Source organism: Notothenia coriiceps, unplaced genomic scaffold (assembly GCF_000735185.1).
Source record: "Notothenia coriiceps isolate Sejong01 unplaced genomic scaffold, NC01 NC01_scaffold00037250, whole genome shotgun sequence".
NCBI lineage: Eukaryota > Metazoa > Chordata > Actinopteri > Perciformes > Nototheniidae > Notothenia > Notothenia coriiceps.
In genome coordinates, this window is record NW_011369951.1 from 10,590,677 (window position 1) to 10,611,550 (window position 20,874).

Genomic DNA, 20,874 nt, shown 5'->3' on the forward strand with positions numbered 1-20,874 from the left:
CTCATCAGGGATCATAGAAATCAGAATGTAATTCATTGGGTTAGCCACATGATGGCAGCACACATGACATTACACAATGTGTCCACTAGGAGGGCTCACACTCACCAGCATCAACTACACCTATAAAGTACCACCTACCAAATTTGAACTTTTTTTTAACTTTCTTTCTCTGTTTCTGTTTTAGGGTGACGCTGGCAAACCTGGCAAATCAGGTGAACGTGGACCTTCTGGACCTCAGGTGAGTTTTCTCAAATTGTTTCTGTTTTTAAAGTAATAATAATAATAATAAATTGTATTTCTATAGCGCTTTTCTTGAACCCAAAGACGCTTAAAGTACTGAGTAGTTTGCTAAAGACGAGTCTTACATGACATACTGTTAGGTTTTACTCTGTTTGTCTTTCTGGTGACCAGCAACTAGTCTTGTAATGGGCCTGATCTGGGGGAATTGCAGAATCTTTACCTGAATATGTATACTCTATAAGGATTCAGTTATATTGATACTGTTACTTTACAATACACTGGTAAACTGCCAGTGTACTTGAAATGTTTAACTTTACAATGATTGTACAAGAAAGCAGCTCTCAAATCTGCAATCTCAAAGATTGCGATTAGAGAGTTCGATTACTTTATTGATAATTAAGTTATGAGTTACGTTAATCATCCCAAGCCAAAAATCAGAAATGTTTTTTCTCACATGTGGCCAGTATTAATTTGACCTAAAACTGGACCAGTATTTTTTCCATGTAAATAGATAAGCTAATATAAATTACTGCTTTAAAAATTGATTAATGTATTGGGGTAAATAAATCCTGATTCAATCTGTCCCTCTGGGTCCCATCAAGTGGAAGAAATATTGATAACACAATAATTGTATATCCTCACCTTCTTTCCCTCTGCTGTATATTAACCCTCTGCATCACCTCTCCTCTTGCATCTCAGGGATCTCGTGGATTCCCAGGAACTCCTGGCCTGCCTGGCATCAAGGGACACAGAGTAAGTGTGTTGGTGGTTTATTAATGATCCCCAGGAAAATGAGGTGGTTGTTTATTATTGTTCTAACTGTGCAATGTCTCTCTGCTCTTTCTTTTAGGGTTATCCAGGTCTTGATGGTTCTAAGGGAGAAACTGGAGCTGTTGGGTCTAAGGTAGGATTTATTTTTATTTTTTACACACCGTAATAAAAGTTAATTAAGGAACTGCTTTACTGTTTGTATGTCTAATCTATAAGTGTTGGCAGTGGTGAAAGTTACCACCATAATAGACTGTTATTGAAGGTTGCCTTGACATACTAACAGTCAAATATATCTTCGTCTTTAGGGAGAGTCTGGTTCTTCTGGAGAGAATGGCGCTCCCGGACCAATGGTGAGTCATTCTAGATTACAATAACAACATGTGAAAACAGGTAAAATGTCTAAAAATCCAGTCTTTGATATAAGGGTGAACTGATTGTAAAGGTTATATTCTCTTCTCCCTCACCTACATAGGGACCACGTGGTCTGCCTGGTGAGAGAGGCCGTCCTGGACCCAGTGGAGTTGCTGTGAGTGTCGACTTCTTATCTAAAATGTATCATCAGAATTACAGCAGATGGATTAGATGCTTCACTTTGCAATATCGAACCCTAACTGTCTACCACAGAGTTAAGGAGCATGTTCTCAGAGTATACTGAGTTATTTGACTAGGCCCTTGATGATAATAGCAATATAATTTAGTTGTTAATCTCAATTATGTCATTGTCATTTGTCCCAGTACTTATGCCGTGTTTCTTTAATTTTTAAAACAATGTTTTGATGCAATGTAATGATTATGTATTGTTTATTTCAGGGTACACGTGGAAATGATGGCTTGTCCGGTCCTGCTGGCCCCCCAGTAAGTATTATTTTTAGTCCCATTTACTTCATTTTCATCCTTTAGTTTGTCATTAAGTAAGAAATACTAGAGATGCACCAATCGATCAGCCACAGGCTATGACAGCTCACCGTCCATATCAGTCATATATTATTCAATTTACTGGCGGTTCAATTAAAGCACGTGCCACACAATGGTTTTACATTGAACATACATGTAACAGACAGTCAAGTTACTGCGACTCACACCAATATCATGTTGTTTGGTTGGTGTTCTTCAATGGGAGTGAAGAAGACATCAAACTCACAATTTGTAATACCTGGTAAACTGCCAGTCATGAGAATAGGTGATATAGCTTGATGCAGTTTTCAAGAATTTGTCAAGTCATTTAAAAGTCAATGGATTCTTATGAACATTATAATTGAACTTGAATCATCCATGAAAGAAAAGTTCCGAAAATAAGTACGCAGGTCAGACTCTTAAGAAATAGAAAATAAGAATTGGCAGAGAAAATTGTAATTAATTAATGTAATAAATTGTAATTAAATCTGTAAGATATAGAGCTTATGAATCGATCCCCATTTCCTGATACACACAACCAGGATGTGTCAGTTATATATAGCCAAGCTGACTGACTGTATTCCCCTCTCTGTAGGGACCCGTTGGCCCCTCTGGAGCTCCAGGCTTCCCTGGCTCTCCTGGTACAAAGGTAAGTCACAAGTTATCTTGATATTACCTACAAATTACTCACCTTTCACCTTTGTGTTTATTCTGTGAATGACATTAAGTAACTGGATCTGTCACTTCCTGTCTTTGAGAAAACTACCATGTCAACTTCCTTCTTCTCTACAAAAGCCACAAAAATGTGGATTTGAATTTTGTATATTCAGAAGAATGATTTATTGAATCAAATAAAGTGAATATTTAAAAAAGAAAAAGGGAGCACACAGCTCAGGGAGTATATTGTGAGGACAAGTTGAAATGCTTAGGTGAAATAGGAGAAGCAAGTGCTGCATTGAAAAGTGCTTTAAGCCTCCATCTGTGTGGAAAATTAAGGAGGAGGGGGTTCTAAAGTGTTATTCTCCCGCTCCCACTCTCACTTACTGTCTTTTTCTTCTTTTCTCTCTCTGCTTTCCATCTGATTTATTACTCCTGCATGGCAGACAGGCTCAGCTCTGTGCTCGAGGGCCCAGTTCTGGTGGTTTGCTTTCTTCAAGCCCCTTGATAGTTAGGGAAATCTTTTAGGAATTAGAAATGGAGTATCTCTTTACAAAATCCAAGAGTTTCCCTTGAAATAATCAAGGCTAAGCTAGGCTCAAGATGTGAAATGTGCGTGTGCGTGTGCGTGTGCGTGTGTGTGTGTGTGTGTGTGTGTGTGTGTGTGTTTATGTATTGTATCAACTTACATTCATAAATACTGAGTCCTAGAGTCTGTGAACCTGTGTGTGAATGTGTGTCTTTGTGTGACTTCATTATAATATTCTAGGAAGGGTCCCATGGGGAGGAATGTTAAAACTCTCATTATGTGTTATGGTGTTGTACCTTCAGGAGCCTGAGAGCTCATGAAATGTAGCCTTGTGTTTTCCTCTCTGAGCATTATGAGCCAAATTAAAAAGGACCCAAGACTAATACAATAAAAAGCTAGCAATACAAAAACACACTAATTGTAAACTTTGACTCAATAAACCGTGCTGTTGCCGTAATGAAAATATAAAACTAAGACAACTTTTACCCAGCTCCAATTGAAATTCTGCATTGTATTCATAAAAGCCAAGCTATCAGCTCTAATATTCTAAGAATTGTTTCCATGACCTTCCATAAAACTGACAGATGTTTCTTCAGCTGTCCTTTAATTCACCTTTCAGTGCCAGTAAAATATTGGCCTTGAAAGTGGAAAAATGTCCAAATACTACATCACAATTTTCTGTAAACACTCTGTTATGTCATACTATCGAGTCTGCAAAGTCTATAAAGCTCCAGCAATAGAAAAAAAATTCCATTCACCAGCATACAGAAACTGTAAACCACATTTGTGGTTAAACCTCTGGATATTTTAATACTGAGGGCCTGCAAAACATTATGAACCTGGGTTTGGATTAGGGCTGCTACTAATGATTATTTTCATTATCAATTAATCGCTTTGTCTTTAAAATGCCAGAAAAATCTGAAACATAAGATATATAAAAGGGAAAGACAAGAAAGTATTCATATTTGAGAGTCTGAAAACAGCATGTTGCATACTAAACGAAAAAATTGTTGTTCAATCAATTATCAAAAAAGTGTGGGAATAATGTTCTTTTGATAAGCTTATCAATAAGACAACAATTTGTATTGCTACACTTTGGACAGCACACGTATAAAAAGGAAAGAACAGCAATGACAAGAAAAACAACATATAATTGTGTTGATTTAAATGCCACTAGTGCATACGCGATAAACTATGTAAAGGTGTTCTGTGTGCAATGTTTTTAGGCTAGATAATTATGCTATCATTTAATTTTAGTCAGCCAAGTTACAGAATAATTATGTTTACCTCATCAATACCATTCTAAGCAAATATAAATAGACCATTCTAAATTCATCAGCAAGCCAACAGTTATCATAACTTGTTCAAGTACCAGGCAATATGTTATTATAAAAAGCAACAGCAACAAAACATCTAAGATTGGCAATTATCCAATGCATAAAACATAAAACAGTACAATGTTGATGTAATAAGTGTACAAACAACAACAAAGTTACACCTCAAAGTAAGATCTCACATAAAACATGAAATATGCCTCTATTGTTAAAAATTAAAACGACATGTGAGGAAAATACTGAAAAAGCCATGTGTGTTAAATGTTAAATTACTACTAATTTACTCCCATCATTGTTTCCCTCCAATTATACTATAACTTTATTTACTCCCATAATTATTTCCCTCCAGTTATACTATAAATGGAGGAAAAATAATTATGGGAGTACATTTGCTGGGTGCAAGACAACAGTGATGGGGTGTCACCAAAACAACAGCAACATGGAGGAAACATGCCACAAAAACCAAAGCAGCCAACAACACCTCAACACAACAGCAACTAAAAGAAAAATGAGCTTTGCAACTGCAAGGAATACATTCAATATGAATACCAAATAATAAGAGGTAGGCTACTGCTGATGAAAGCCATTTAAGAGATTAGCAGCCAGCAGCAGAAGCTAGCAAACGAGCAAACATCTGCGACGGGAAACGCACAAACTCTGGCTGACAGACATCAAATTTCACATCAATGTATTGTTACAGTAAAGAAGGAAAATAGCCTTACTCAGTCTGGTGAAGTGAAGCAGAGATACCCATGGAGAGTGTTCAAAGTTTCACCGTCCAAAACTGTCAACACAGACAGCAGGGAAACTCAGCTTCAGGTAAACACCGGGGTTGAGTCAAAGTTTGTTAGCGGTCGATATGTGTGTCATTTTAACGTATACACTGCGTGAAATATGGAGCGGCGTTTAATGTAGATAACCATGGATGCATTGGATAACATTAAGGTGTTGACCAGATCGTGGTCTCAGCAAGAGAGATGATTAATTCCCTTCAATTTAGCAAAACCGCCATAATGGATTTAGCGTTTGGATAGCTTGTTTGTGAGCATTAAATGTTCATAAGAGTTAAGCTAGCTAGCCTACTAATACTCCCCGGGTCATATGTGCTACTTGTCTGTATGTTTTCTGTATGTTATGTTCTATAATTAGAACTCATATTAAAAAAAGACTGTTAAAATTAAGCTAGGGAAAAAAAAGTGGACACTGACATCAGCGAATAAACTTCAAGTGTGAAAGCTCAAACTACATTGAAAGTGGGCCCTGTCAGTTTTTTAAATTTAATATAGGATTATTACTGTTGTATTCATGATTCTGTATCACTTTATTACTGTAGTCAACTATGGTATAGTACAGAGTTTCCACATTAAGTATTTGCCTGATTCATCTGTCTGTGTTATTTATTGCCAAGCAAAATGTATAGGCCTACTTCACTTATTGGTTTAGTATTACACCTCCATCTTTTAACAGAGTGCACTTTGTTATTCTTAATCTGCTCTTAAAATATTTACAATTTCAGGGGGTCTTTGATTGATTTTCTGTGTTGTCTTTGTGAATGTCTTGCTAAGGTATTGTTGCCATTATAAGTTATTTTACTTAACATGAAAGGGCATTTTCATATGTTAAGGCATGCTATTAACACTCATCTGACTGCCCACTGGCAGGTAAAGTTATCTAAAGTAGGCTACCCTTTTTAAGTTTTTTATGTTTTTAAATGTATCAACATTTCCCACAGTCCTACAGTAGATATATTGTTCATTTTTAAAGCCTTTTTGGGGGGTGTTTTGGGATTTGTCTGATTACCAATTATTATATTCAATTCAACTTTCCAGGATCTTTGCTTGTATATTAATTTCCTATCATCTCTTTCATCCCCTTTGCAATCAGGGAGAAGCTGGTCCTACTGGTGCTCGTGGACCTGAGGGTGCTCAGGGACCCCGTGGAGAGTCTGGCACTCCTGGATCATCCGGACCATCTGGCGCTTCTGTAAGTGATGCTATAAACATGTATCTATCTAAATGTAGTTTACTAGCCCTTGCCCATTTTTACATAAAAGAAAATAAATGTTTTAAAAATACACAGTATTTTGTGACAGGGCAACTTTAGTATTTTTCTTTCATATGATTGATGCTGCAAAAAAGATTTGTTATTGACAAAATATTCTAACATTGAGGATCAGACTATAACTCCAGTAACACTAACTAAATCAGGAAAAGTTATAATGTGTACAGTCTATTCACTTGTTTTGTCTCTTTTGTCTACAGGGAAACCCTGGAACTGATGGTATCCCTGGATCCAAAGGATCAGCTGTAAGTTTAAAACGCTTAATTGTCTGAATTTAAACTGATAAACACGTACTGCCGATATTCCTAATCAACCATTATGTATTAGAGGTGTTGGGTCTTCATTCATTTTCTTTTTAAAAGACATAGGGTTTTTATTGTATCAAACATGTACTACATTTAAGATCACCACACTATAGAATGCACAGTTTTGGGCTTGAGCAACATAATTCTAATTTCACTGTTACATGACCGGCACAAACTCCCTTTGAGTTTGTGAATAAGTATGCTACCACTTATGCTTTTAAAGTGCTAATTGATGGCACTTAAAAATGGCGCCTTATTTACAGCAAGCAAAGGAGGAGTAACTATAAAAATGACACTGACATGTCATTTGATAACAGTAAAATCAATGGTAGTAAATAGAAGACTTCACCCATTGACTGATGTCATGTCTCTTCCTCTGTAGGGTGCTCCTGGTATCTCTGGTGCTCCTGGTTTCCCTGGACCTCGTGGACCCCCCGGGCCTCAGGGAGCAACTGGACCTCTCGGACCCAAAGGAACATCTGTATGTACTCAGTGAAACATTCATTAACCATAGATGACTACTTTAGCACTTTAGGTCCAGTTTGCAATTTATTTTTGCTACTTATTTCGTATTTCAAATAATAACATGTCACAGAAAAGATATAACAACCTGCTGCTCTTTCTGTCTTTTCATTGTTGTTTAGGGAGACCCCGGTATTCCAGGCTTCAAGGGAGAGGCTGGACCCAAAGGAGAATTTGTGAGTTTTCCTTTCTTTAATCTGTCCCTGTATAACCTCATCCTGTTCAAAATCCAAAAAGAGACATTATAAGTGCTTCTTGAATACATTTCTACTGTAGACACGGTATCGAACCAAATGATATGTTTAGATAACATACTTTTAAGATCGAAGAATTATAACTCAACATATTGTAGATGAAAAACAAATCATGTAAACCTAAAGAAATGTGCTTTTTCTTTGTGTGCGGAAAAATACTTTTCTCACATTTAGTCTATGTTTCTTCCTGTAACAATATTTTCTGTGGCGGATGTGTTTTTTAGGGACCCGTTGGTAATCAGGGACCTCACGGCCCACAAGGAGAAGAAGGCAAGCGAGGACCCAGGGGTGAGGCAGGTTCTGCTGGACCACTTGGACCTCCTGGAGAGAGAGTAAGTACCATCGAACTGGTTGAAATCAAGTTTTTTTTATAACTTAAGTTATTGTGTAATGCATGGTTACACCGAATCAGAAAAAGGAGTTTCCTCCTGTGTTCATTTGTAGTAATAGTTGGTCACCTCCTGTGAACCTGTTTAAGGACCCATATTAGATTCAGTGATTACGGTATTTTTTGGTATATTAATCATAACTCTGAATCTGGTTTTGTGTTTTGTGTGTAGGGATCTCCCGGTAACCGCGGTTTCCCTGGTCAGGATGGTCTGGCTGGTCCCAAGGTAAGTCACACTGCAGTCACACTTGTTCCTGAGAGATATTTCTTTTATTGCTGCTGGAACATAGAATATGTTCTTGGAGAGAAAATAAACATTTAAGAATCCATAGCAAACAGACCTGGCAGTGGAAAGGAGATATAAGGAAATGTATGTCTCCTTCAATTGAAGCGTCAATAGACACGGGGTAAATCTGCTAAAGTGAAAATTAATTGTTTCCATCTGCTGCATATTGCATTTTGAGATTGCTGTTTACAATGTCTTGGTCGAATGTTCTCATTGCTTATTGACCGCTACAGTGAGAAATATCATTTCTGTAGCACCAAGTGCTGCTTAAAAATCTAATTACCACGAACTATGGATCAATTTCACAATTTCATGTAGAAAATAATAATGATCATCATTACAATCACTACATTATTCATTGTAAAGAACTTTAAAAAAAAAACTAGTTACAAAGTCATTTGAAAAGATAAAACTATAAAGAAATGCAAAATAAGTGTATAAGTAATGTTGGCAAGTGAGACGCAATGTATGAAATCCTAAAGCACAGCAAAATCATATTATTTAAAGGTCCCATGTCATGCTTTTCTGGTAAAAAACGGTTTTATTTGCATTATTGTATTTTTCATATTTAAATCCATATTTTTGATTAGATATATTTTAGCAATTAGATATAATTAATTATATCTAATAAGTAATTATATATATTTTAGCAATTACAAACCTGAGTTGGAAGTCTATGTTATACTTGGGAATATGGGAATTCGTCATTTGTGACCGCACTGTAGTAAGGGCAAAAAACGTGGATAAGGAACTTGACATGATTTTGGTAAAATAATTACAGAGATTTTTTAACCCAGTTGTCCATAGTGATCTCTGAAAGATAATTCATATTGTCAGCACATTAACTCATAAAAACCTTCGGAATAAGTGTTGGGCACTCTCAAGGTTCACTGAACTCACATCAGCAGTCTTAATATTGAGTTAATGAAGAGCATTAGTCTTTTAATTGTTATTGTACAATGCCATGTCTTTTTATGCTGCTTCAATACAAACATTTCCCAACTTGGGATCAATAAAGTACTTCTTATCTTATCTTATACATTTGAAAATAGAAATGATAATTCAACATCACTCATCATCACTTTCACCTGAGACTCACACACATGTAACTTCATGTCTTGGCCACAAGATGGCAGCATAGCTCAGAACCACGTCACACACTAGTGACCTACATGTCCCATATCAATAAAGCCAGCAACTCATTCAACATTATCTTCCCTTAACCAATTTCATTTATACCAAAATGAATCTGCCAGACTTTAATCTTCTCATTTCCAGCGGGTCAATGAAACTCCTTTAAGCTGTTAAAGAGGAAACTTATTTCCTCAGTGGTTTGAGAATTGAAGTGTCTTCCTCTTAGTGATTGACTGAGTGTTTTCTCTCTCTTCCTCCGAACACAGGGTGCCCCTGGTGAGCGTGGACCCGCTGGAGCGAGTGGAGCCAAGGGAGCCGGCGGTGACCCCGGGCGCCCCGGAGAGTCTGGTCTCCCCGGTGCCAGAGTAAGCATGTCCCTTACTTATAAACTACCAGAGATGTGAATGTTAATGACTAGAAAATATTTCTAGATGGATAACAATATCACCTTACTTTTTAAAGACGTAATCTAGCTTTGTTACAGGGTTTTGTAATTATTGTAGGGGTCAGCGTTTATACAATACACACCATTTCAGATTCTTGTTGCTGAATTTTAATTCTCACCATAGCCTTGCTGTCTTGTAAAAAGGATGAACTTCAAAGGTTTTTCACAAGTTCAAAGCATTTTCAAGAAGCACCACCGCATTTTAAGCTCATGACAATTCATTTTTAGATAATGCAATGGAATTTTAAATGTATAATTTAATTTAGGAAGTAAGAAGTTCTCAACTTAAATACACTTATTCAACACATTCTTCTTCCTGGTCAAACCTGGCGCCTACATTTTCCACAATGCAACTCACAACAACCAATTCAACAAACAACGGAGATTCGGGTTGTGCAAGAAGCGGCTAATGCAGCATTGAAATACGAACCACATCAGAGATTAGGAGCAAACTACAGAAGTCTAGCAAGCTCACTTTTTTCTCACCGCACACATCCGGATTTTTCCAATTTCCAAATATGTAGTCCTCAGCCCTAACGGACACTGATTTGAGTGACACGTGAGTCAATTTGTCAGAATTGTGAAGCTCCCCTTGGAGCCACAAAAGACTTTACACAACTTATTCCACACATGCAGCAGCACTCCAGCAACACCTTTATACAGACTCCAATGAGTTCCCCTAACAAATACAATTGTCACAAAAACCCAAACTCACATAACCCTGAGAATATCGTCATAAAAATGTTCCACTGGACGACTATTGTGCACCCCTGAAGTTAATACATTTCCTATAAGCAGCACACGAGGTTGTTTATATTTGGAAACAGCCACCACAGAGAAAGATTGAAAAAAACCCTATAGGGAACTGAGCTCCTTAACATCGGAAACCTTAAATACACTCATTTATATTTTGCATTTCCATCAGTAGGCGTTGAACTGTAGCATGTTGGACACAGGGCCAATCAGAGGTGTAAATGCAGTTCCCCAGAGTGCCATATGTTCCCACCTTTTTTTAGCATAGAAGTGTCTGATGACGCATGTGGATTTAATCTGTGTTTCCATCCTCCCTCTCTCACAGGGTCTGACTGGACGCCCTGGTGACGCTGGTCCTCAAGGCAAAGTTGGACCTTCCGTAAGTGCTCTTTTTTCCATGTTTTTAACCATTTGTTGCATCTTTGTATATCACTTAAAAAGAATCGCACATGTGTGTTGCCTCACACACTATTAGAGGTCGTATGTTCTTTTAATATCACAAACAGAACAATCAGGTAGAGCAGTATCATTTTACCAAAAGTGCTCTCATCAGGTAATGACCCATAAGTGGTTTCATCAAATGAAATTGCAGGAAATGTATCCACCCATTATCCACCAGGCTCATCCCCAGCGGTGTTGGTGTTTCAAATTAGCTCAACTGTCCTATTTGTCAGAGGGACAAAGTCTCACAGTGTAGATTGATTGAGGATTTTTCTCAAATCCACTTAGGCCTGAGTTAACAAGACAGGCTCCTTTTGTTAATCAATACTTAACTGAGTGAAACATTCTATACAACTCTCCACTGAAACCCCCGCAAACTGAATTATGTTCAATGGATTGGGTCCTCAGACGATCGCTAAGTAGCTCTTGCCATTCAAACATAAAGCATTGCAACCCAGTCTTTTCCTGTAAACTCAAAATGGTTTGAAATTAAAGTTTTTCCTTTAAATATTAAAAGGTCTTTATATTGGCTACATGAATATGATTTCCGCATTTGTTGTGGCTATATTTAATTCAAAACGTTACGGTTAACTGACAGATTAGGCAGTTGTTTCATGTTGTAATTGACATATGGTCAGAGTGATCACAACATTGGTTTCCTACTTTACCCCTGTGGACTTTTCAAGAGTGAGTAACTGTTTTGGGGTCATACTGGACATTTCTAGATCCCACTCCAAACATCGACACCCAATTATTCCTCTCCATTAAACATCCCCAGTCTGAGTGTATTTTCTCTATCTGGTCCTTACCTTTCACTACCAGACCCATGTTTTACAGCTACCTTTTACTATTTATAATGTTACATAACCACGTGATTGCTCATACTGTATGTTCGACTTAAACAACAAGAATGTTGGTCATCATTTATACTTTTTAAATGGGCTCTGCTAATAAATTATCATTACTTTACGTGACCAGGGAGGTTCTGGTGAGGACGGTCGCCCCGGACCCCCCGGCCCACAGGGAGCCCGCGGACAGCCTGGAGTCATGGGATTCCCCGGACCCAAGGGAGCAACTGTGAGTAACCAAATCAAAAGAATAAATTGTTAATACGTAAACAAGATAAAGGTGTTATCTATAGAGGAACGAATGCTCACTCAACATCATAGATGTTTGGCCTGATTGAACTTGCTTAGTTTTTCTTTTGTCTTCTATAAAAAGAAGCCCCTGATTCAAGTTCAGTGATACCTGGAGTACTGCTGAACAATTGTGCATGATTACATTCACCCTCTCACAACGGGTGCAGGACCAAGGAAATCAGCTCTGTGACTAACCGCTGCTTTTTCTTTCTGTTATGATCAGGGCGAGCCTGGCAAGTCTGGAGAGAAAGGACTGGGTGGAGCTCTTGGTCTGAGAGTGAGTTATTTAACTTTTCTTATTTTAATAACATATTGGAGTCATCTCACTGACTTCTTACTAGGGATGGGTATCGTTAAGGTTTTAACGTTACTACTACTTTTATCGATACCGCTTATCGGTCCGGTCTTTTAACGGTACTCTTATCGGTTCTTTTGGAGAAAAAAAGAAGGTAAACTAACCAAACAAATTGTCAACAAAACTAACATTGCGTTTTATTTCAATTAAATACATAATATTTCACATCAAAAGAAACAACAACGTTTTAACAAATCGTATTAAATAATCTGATGACAGAACTGTAAACAGAAGAGCTGAAACTTTAACAAAATAAATAGCTTGGTTACCTCTAATCATTAACCCATGTTTGTATAATTGAGTTAACTCCGTGTGTTGCTGCTAGCATACATAACACCTGACGTGGAAACGTTACTCGTGGATGGGGCTACAGAGCTACTAGAAAGACAGTCGAACCGGTGCATTCCTCCGTCTGAATGTGGTGCACTTTTTCTAAATGTTTAGACAAATTGCTCGTGTTACCGCCCTTACATGCTAAATTCTTATTGCACTTTAGGTAACGAGCATCGAGACGGGTAAAGTTTAGCCACACCTCGGAGCGCGTTCTCTCCGCCATCTCCTCCGTGTGTGACACACCACACACACACACACACACACACACAGGCCGTGTGTAACTGGCCCCGGGGCCCCGTCGCCGCACAGACGGGAAGAGAGATGCGAAAATACTAAAATACATCATAGAAGTCATTTGCAGTCTTTTTGCATGTAGAAACGGAGTTGGGTGAGCACTAAAAACTGCATATAATGTTTGTGAAGCAATAATACATATGACATACATTTTTACATGTCTCCAGTGCCGATAAAAAGACCGATAACGTCGGAGCTTAATGGTACCACGGTCTTTAATAATTCAGCCCGTTTAATACCGGGGCTCGGTACCCATCCCTACTTCTTACATGTACTGTAATCTCAAAATACAGAAACCATTCAGCTTATATCACCATGTTTCAGAAGGCCTTAATGATGCACTGATTTAAACCTACCGTTATCATGAAAATGAAAAAATACCGTGGTACATAACAGGAATATACAATATAACTATTTACCTACAAGAAAAGAAGAGCAGCTGCTTAAGTGGGAGACTGTCATAATGAAAATATGAATAACAATGTAAATAAACCTTCTTTTAGTTGTTTGTTGTGTATTCTCTGGTGACTGTGACTCACAATGTATCTACTGTTAACTCTGTAGTTCAACATCACCATGAGAATCATTTTAGCTGAATAATAGCTATCAGTTGTCTATCTACTTATTTGCATCAGCTTTAACTCAGCTGTTAATATCTATCTATTTGCCTTCCCCCTCTCTCTCCCTTTGTTCCTCAGGGTCTGCCTGGCAAAGATGGAGAAACTGGCGCTGCTGGACCCCCCGGCCCAGCTGTACGTACCTCTATCTCTTCCAAATAGCTTCAACACTGATTCTATCTTTCTCCGCACTTTGAGCCAGCCTTCCATATCTTCATTCCCCAGACTGACTAGATGAAAGCTCTGTCTGGAGAAAAAGAAAAAAAAAAGTCCTTGGCACAAAAGTGTGGCCATTGTGAGATGGCATCACTGAGTCACCCACTTTGAGCTTGTTTTAAAGTGTGTTTCAGTGCGCTAAACAAAAACAAAGCTTGTTAAACAACATCTGTATGTTATGACCTTATATCAGAGCAACATCATTCATAAGTTGAGCTTAATGTTCCCACCATCTTTAACATCAAGCTGTAGTTTGGTTTATAATAGAAGTTGATTGTGATTATGCTTTATGAATGCTCTGTTTAGGGCTCTGCTGGCGAGAGAGGAGAACAAGGACAGCCCGGGCCCTCAGGTTTCCAGGTGAGTCCATCTGCTCAAACCTTTACCAGTTACCACCTGTTACAGTATACATTTCTATCCCTTGATGGATCTGTGATGATTGTGTCTTCATTTCTGACTCAGTGTTTGTTTTTGCTTACCTATTTTTGTTTCTCTCCTGTGCTCAGGGTCTTCCCGGACCTCCTGGCCCCCCTGGTGAGGGAGGCAAGCCCGGAGACCAGGTGAGTGCTTCTTTTTGGCGAAATTAAGCTTCTAAAGTCACACTAACTTTGTGGAAATACCAGCATTGTTCTGTCACAGGTTTGAATCAGAGACCATAAAAGTAATTTGGTTGATGCTGTTCGACGGAACTTGCAATATTGTGGATCTTTTTATTCGTAACCTTAACAGCAACATTATAATTATTCTAAACTGTAACTAGGGCATCTCTTTAAAAGAGCAGGTATACTCGACACGTTTACCTGTGTAAATAAGGGTTACAAATAAATGAATAGGACACTGTACTATCTCAGTAGTGCTTAACATTGTATTCAACTTATGTCCTAAAATGCATTCAACAGTAACTCTGAGGCTACCCGCAATATTGCTTCATACTGTAAAAGAAAAAAACACGATTTATTTCCACATTAATCTAACCATTCAGTTTATTTCTTTAGTTTTGTGAGTACAAAAGTGTAGCTTTGATACTTAGTAGTAGTAGTACTTCTCGTAGTGGCAGCAGTTCTCTCACTCTTTTCAAACATACACGTCTTAATGTGAAATATATCCCTCCACCTTTTCTCCTTTAAGGGTGTTCCTGGAGAGGCTGGAGCTTCTGGTGCTACTGGACCCAGAGTAAGTTGACTTTCTGTGTTTACCATCACTACTGATTGATCGACTGATTGTCAGACATGCCTCTGATTGTCACTTTGTCACTGTTCAGGGAGAGCGTGGTTTCCCCGGAGAGAGAGGAGCTGCCGGCCCCCAGGGTCTGCAGGGGCCTCGCGGTCTGCCTGGAACTCCTGGAACTGACGGACCCAAGGTGAGCCCAACATCTGGTCTGAAACCAGGGACACAGATGTTCACATAATGAACAGTCACCACCTGAACTGCACTCATACATTTGGCCAGTACATTCCTATTAAATGCAGCAGCAGCTACACATTAATGTGAGCATGTGATTACCTAACGATAAACTAAAGTGTTTGTTAAGGTGAGTTGAAGTGTGTTGACAAGTTATTGTGCAAAAATGGTTCAATTGAGGTGGTTTAACACCCAGATCCTGACATATCACGTCTGTGGGGTTAGCTGTGTGAGATAGCACCTCTGCTTAGTGTTCCTGAAGGAAATGAAAGGTCATGTTTTAGGTGTTAATGTTGGGGTGTCTGAGGACACACAAGATGATAAACAAGAGTAGACAGCAAAATACAAGTGTTTGCTTCACAGATATATTCTTATTCACTATTTTCTGCTTACTGGATAATAGTACTTTTTCAGGACTCAAGATTATTATTCAAATAAAGAAAGAACCAACCATGTGTTGAACTAGTCACAACCAATAGAAATAATGAATTGCTTACATCCCCGGGTTCCCTACCTATTGCTCCTACAAAAAATAAGACATCTAGTAAGTAAAAAATATGAAGCATTCCTTTGAAGAAATATACCTAATCACCCAGTATAAGATCACATTATTGGTGGTATATGGATCTGCACACATATAATCATCTTCTCTACATTGTTAAACACCCAGGAGCTCAGAGTACGGTATTTCCAATTAAGCAAGCCGGCCACTTGCTTATCAGCCATCAAATAATTCTATTTACTGCAGTGAGTCGTCACAATTGCACTGTGAGCCGAAGAAAAGCTCCAAGCGGCTGCAACTCTCACTGTTGTTATCTGGTCAGATTTTAATCCCAGTTCACAGGTTTACTTCCCTTCAGGTCAGACAGCAGCAGATAGAGAGGCTGAGGATTATAGAGCTGATGTGAGAGGGAGTGTGATGGTGATTATGGAGGGACAAAAAAACATTTTGTGGAACTCGATTCTAAAAAAGATGCAAAACGATTTGTTTCAATATACAAATTGTACTGTTTACCCCTGCAGTCAGTTTGAATGTATTCCAACATGGCGGCGGTGTGAGCCCTGTGGTTACTGCCAGGTCTGACGCTGCTGTAGAAAGCACTGCTGATAAGCCTGACGACTTATGACCAGGAATAACCCTGCTGGATAAATATCTGCTTTTCCCTCCATTATCTTGGTTTTCATATATTGAATAAAGATTTTTTTGTGATAAAACTCACATTTCTACTTAAAATACAGAATTGAATGTCATGTCAAAAGAAAATGTGGGATTTTAGATAATGTTTATGTCTCACAGTGTTCCACTAATTAGTTCATTGTTTCTCTACACTTTAATTAGATTTGTTCCGCGAGGGTAAAGTTTATATGAGGCCAGCTGCTGAACAACCTGTGTCAGGTTAATCATAATACTCCAAGCTGTTTTTATTTTTACAATCCTCTGGTGCTCTACAAAGCATGGCCACGACTCTCATTTGTTTTGACAAAAGCAATCTGAAATCAGTTTGGCACATTCTCACGTCCGCAGCAGGTGCTGACACTCAGTTATTCAGAATACAAACAGACGGAATAACGCGTTCTGTCTATTGTCTGTGCATAACGTCCACTATGTGTGCTCCATCGTAGGGAGCCATTGGACCTGCTGGTACTGGTGGAGCTCAGGGCCCCCCCGGCCTGCAGGGTATGCCCGGAGAGAGAGGATCTGCCGGCATTCCTGGACCCAAAGGAGACAGAGTAAGCCATGATGGAAACAAAGTGTTAATACATATATCTTTTATCATTTGATTTCTATTGTGACATGCCTTTACCCATCTCAGGTTCTGACTGTTTACATTTTCTTGAATTTCCATAGGGTGACCTTGGAGAGAAAGGACCTGAAGGTGCTTCCGGTAAAGATGGTGGAAGAGTAAGTGACTGTCCTCCATGTTTTTTTTATAAGCGATAAAAAGTTGTTAATGGCTGTAGCTTTACTCATGTAATGCATCACAAAAGTCCATTTGTTAAATCTTTAAAAAGTGGATGATCATTCGATTTTCAATAATACTTTCAAAACACAATTCTGGTGTCAATTTGTCCTTACACTCTTCTGCTGTTTCCTGTTGCAGGGTCTCACTGGTCCCATTGGTCCTCCTGGTCCTTCCGGCCCCAACGGAGAGAAGGTGCGTGCACGCTGATGATTTGAATCGAATTGCCTCGCTGTCTGATTTCTGTATTTATGTTGTACATTATGTTTAACATGTATCTGAACCCACTGTTCAGAGCTAAGTGTGTGTTGCTAATGTTTCTGTGTTTTCCTCCAGGGAGAATCTGGTCCCGCTGGTCCTTCTGGGGCTCCTGGTACCCGTGGTGCTCCTGTAAGTGTCACAATTTGACAATATTTATAATAGACTTTTTTTATTTCTAAAGATAAAACATAATAAAACCTCATTAAATAGTAGCTTTTCCTTTAAAACCCATATTCTGGTATATTAAAGACGATAGGTATTAAATGATAGCTCTCAGTGTTAAAGTTTTTGAACCTGTTTCTTTCACTTTTATTGAGCTCTGCAGCCTGAACTAACTGCCTCTCTTCCTTCCTCTCTCAGGGTGACAGGGGTGAGACTGGACCTCCTGGGCCTGCTGGATTTTCCGGACCCCCTGTAAGTAACAACAACTCTGACGAGCACTTAGCTCTGCTGTTGTCTGAAGGCCATGTCTCCAGGGACATCAACTAAATGTCAGGACATGTTGTCTGTGGCCCTAGTCTTGGGTGTGGACATGAGAGCAAAGTTATCAAAGTATATTTTTTTATCGTTGTAGAATTTCTGTTCAGTGATAAATATGTATAATAAATCTCTGTGAAAAGAATTTTACAAATGATTTAAATAACTTACATTTCAAACCTAACCCATTTTCTTTGTAACCATGCAGACAGGAATAACAAAAATAGCAACAAGCTAATATCTTGAATGTCTAAATATAACTCAGTAACACTTAGTGTAGGTTGTATTTTTGTTAGAATAAAACATGCATTTACATAGATTGTACTAAAAATACAAGAGTAGAGACTTTTAAAAATTACTAATGTAAAGCTAGTTAGTAAAATATTAGGGTATGTATATATAAGCTAATATGAAACAGAGGTTCAATGCCGTTATTTTATTCTCAAATTTTAAAAAACTGATCCAAACAATACCTCATATTTTGTTGTAAAATCAGATGTTTGAATTGATTATTTTCTTTGAACAAAAGAGTCATGCGCTAAGAACCCACAGACCTGACACAGTTTCTTATTTCAAGCCTCTTCACCTCATGTCTTTTGTGTCTTGGCTTATTGTGTTGTGTACTCAGTGCATTCATCTGTGGAAAGAAATGACTGCGTAGACAGTCGGAAGTCTTTATTTCCCCTACCAATTTATTTCCTCCCAAAGACTCCAGGCAGACATAAATGTTTTTAATAAGCTGCATCCTTCCTAATGGATCGTTATCAATATTTTTGTCACACCTCAGTTTGTCGTGCTATTTTTGTCTTTTTTCTAAGTTTTGCTATGATTCATTATTTAATTCATGTCAGGATGAATAACACTACATGTCGTCTAAATCATTTTTGTTTCGCAGCTCACATACAGAAGCATCACAGCCCATCACCACGTAGGCTGAGAACAGACAGGGATGCTACAGGAAACATTAACAGCTCATATTGAATATTTTTACACACTTTTGACTGCTCCTGTTGAAGCAATCGCAACTTAAATTACCTTTAGTGAGTTGAAAGGCACACAGGTGAACATTAAAACAAGTTTAAAAAAAGCCGCTTAAGATATCCTGACTTTAATATCGTAGAAAGGTCAAGCTCCAAAATCAATGGATCCCCCATGTCAAATATTGCAACTCGTAACATTTTCCCGAGCCATAGAACACATTATGTTATTGTTTTGCAGGCCGAGTAGTACTAACTATGACAAGTTAGATGACCTTATGTCATGTGTATAACTGGTTGAGTACCCCTTTAATCAAATGTCTTGTTGTTTAACGGCTGACATATTTCATACATTCAACTGTTTCTGTCTGTTTATTTCAGGGCTCTGACGGTCAGCCTGGTATCAAGGGAGAGATGGGAGAATCTGGACAGAAGGGTGACGCTGGAGCCCCCGGACCCCAAGGACCCTCTGGTGCCCCAGGACCTTCAGTGGGTGTTTTTTTTCTTTGCCTAAAGCCTAAATTATAGTCGGGTTACACCAAAACCGTTGATGTTCAAAGCCTAGTGCAGTTTTACTTTTGCAATCAAAAACATAAAAAAATGGCAGGCCCAACACTGACACAAGAAATGCTATGCTATGCTCAAATGCTTAATAATGTATTGTGCACTCTGTTATCCGTTCCAGGGTCCTACCGGTGTTTTCGGACCTAAAGGTGCTCGTGGTGCTCAGGGACCTTCTGTGAGTAACTTTTTCAGAAATAAAAAGCAGTGTTTTACTTTTATATCACTGCAGTAAACGCACATTGTGTTAGATTGTTTCTGGCTTTGTCTAAATGAATCTTTGTCTTTCAGGGTGCCACTGGTTTCCCCGGAGCTGCTGGCCGAGTTGGACCCCCTGGTCCCAACGTAAGTTCACAAATACACCCAACTGGCTGCTTGTGCATGGAACTGAAAAGTGTTATTTGTGACTATAGTCATCCTCCTGACATGTTGTAGGGTAATCCTGGAGCTGCTGGACCCGCCGGCCCTGCTGGTAAAGACGGACCCAAGGGAGTGAGAGGAGACGGTGGACCTCCAGGCCGACAGGGTGACGCTGGGCTCCGCGGCCCTGCTGGGACATCTGGAGAGAAGGGAGATGCTGGAGAAGACGGCCCCCCTGTGAGTTTGTCTTACTTTTCACATATTTAGCCTTATAACACTCCAGTCCCTTCTGGGCTTTACATAAGCTCATGGACCTTGTGATGCCGATCGCATCCTAGCACCCACATGTTTAGCCACTCTTTCTCTTTCTCTTCAGACTGCAGTCTCCTTGAACATTTTCAAGGTGAACACAGGTGTCCATTATAGAGAAAGAAAGGGTTAAATCTGTTTGTCTTTTACATTTCTGTAGCCTTTTTCATAGCTCTTTTTTTCACAGCCCAAAGAGCCAATTTGATCAGTAATGAACAGCAGCAGGGTACACTCTCCATTAATACACAGCTCTCAGTGTCCATCACTGACTGTAATAGACGACCGAGACATCTGACAGCACAGGGCACGATAACCCCAGTGACAGAATAATGACAGGACCCCAGGCTTTTACGTTGCACACACACACACACACACACACACACACACACACACACACACACACACACACACACACACACACACACACACACACACACACACACACACACACACAACCCCTCATAAACACAAGCTGTGACCTGTCAAGATAATGACATATCACACATGATTGCATACTCAGAAAAGGCATGTTCTGTGTTGTCACTCCAACCATGTATAGATAACAGCTATGAAAGCTTGAACCCTCTATCAACACGTCA

General features: G+C 38.9%; 1 protein-coding gene across 1 annotated transcript in view; it reads left to right on the top strand.

Moving 5' to 3' along the window:
• The window catches only part of col2a1b (collagen, type II, alpha 1b), a 45,243-nt gene that overhangs the window by 15,629 nt on the left and 8,740 nt on the right, over positions 1 to 20,874 (top strand). The window contains exons 12-42 of the mRNA XM_010796259.1: positions 185 to 238; positions 940 to 993; positions 1,091 to 1,144; positions 1,317 to 1,361; positions 1,484 to 1,537; positions 1,822 to 1,866; positions 2,501 to 2,554; positions 6,310 to 6,408; positions 6,687 to 6,731; positions 7,174 to 7,272; positions 7,436 to 7,489; positions 7,792 to 7,899; positions 8,128 to 8,181; positions 9,642 to 9,740; positions 10,899 to 10,952; positions 11,993 to 12,091; positions 12,377 to 12,430; positions 13,834 to 13,887; positions 14,275 to 14,328; positions 14,475 to 14,528; positions 15,097 to 15,141; positions 15,230 to 15,328; positions 16,993 to 17,100; positions 17,219 to 17,272; positions 17,472 to 17,525; positions 17,667 to 17,720; positions 17,952 to 18,005; positions 19,427 to 19,534; positions 19,731 to 19,784; positions 19,898 to 19,951; positions 20,042 to 20,203. Coding sequence (XP_010794561.1) covers positions 185 to 238; positions 940 to 993; positions 1,091 to 1,144; positions 1,317 to 1,361; positions 1,484 to 1,537; positions 1,822 to 1,866; positions 2,501 to 2,554; positions 6,310 to 6,408; positions 6,687 to 6,731; positions 7,174 to 7,272; positions 7,436 to 7,489; positions 7,792 to 7,899; positions 8,128 to 8,181; positions 9,642 to 9,740; positions 10,899 to 10,952; positions 11,993 to 12,091; positions 12,377 to 12,430; positions 13,834 to 13,887; positions 14,275 to 14,328; positions 14,475 to 14,528; positions 15,097 to 15,141; positions 15,230 to 15,328; positions 16,993 to 17,100; positions 17,219 to 17,272; positions 17,472 to 17,525; positions 17,667 to 17,720; positions 17,952 to 18,005; positions 19,427 to 19,534; positions 19,731 to 19,784; positions 19,898 to 19,951; positions 20,042 to 20,203 — 2,133 coding nt within the window. The remainder of the gene's footprint in view (positions 1 to 184; positions 239 to 939; positions 994 to 1,090; positions 1,145 to 1,316; positions 1,362 to 1,483; positions 1,538 to 1,821; positions 1,867 to 2,500; positions 2,555 to 6,309; positions 6,409 to 6,686; positions 6,732 to 7,173; positions 7,273 to 7,435; positions 7,490 to 7,791; positions 7,900 to 8,127; positions 8,182 to 9,641; positions 9,741 to 10,898; positions 10,953 to 11,992; positions 12,092 to 12,376; positions 12,431 to 13,833; positions 13,888 to 14,274; positions 14,329 to 14,474; positions 14,529 to 15,096; positions 15,142 to 15,229; positions 15,329 to 16,992; positions 17,101 to 17,218; positions 17,273 to 17,471; positions 17,526 to 17,666; positions 17,721 to 17,951; positions 18,006 to 19,426; positions 19,535 to 19,730; positions 19,785 to 19,897; positions 19,952 to 20,041; positions 20,204 to 20,874) is intronic.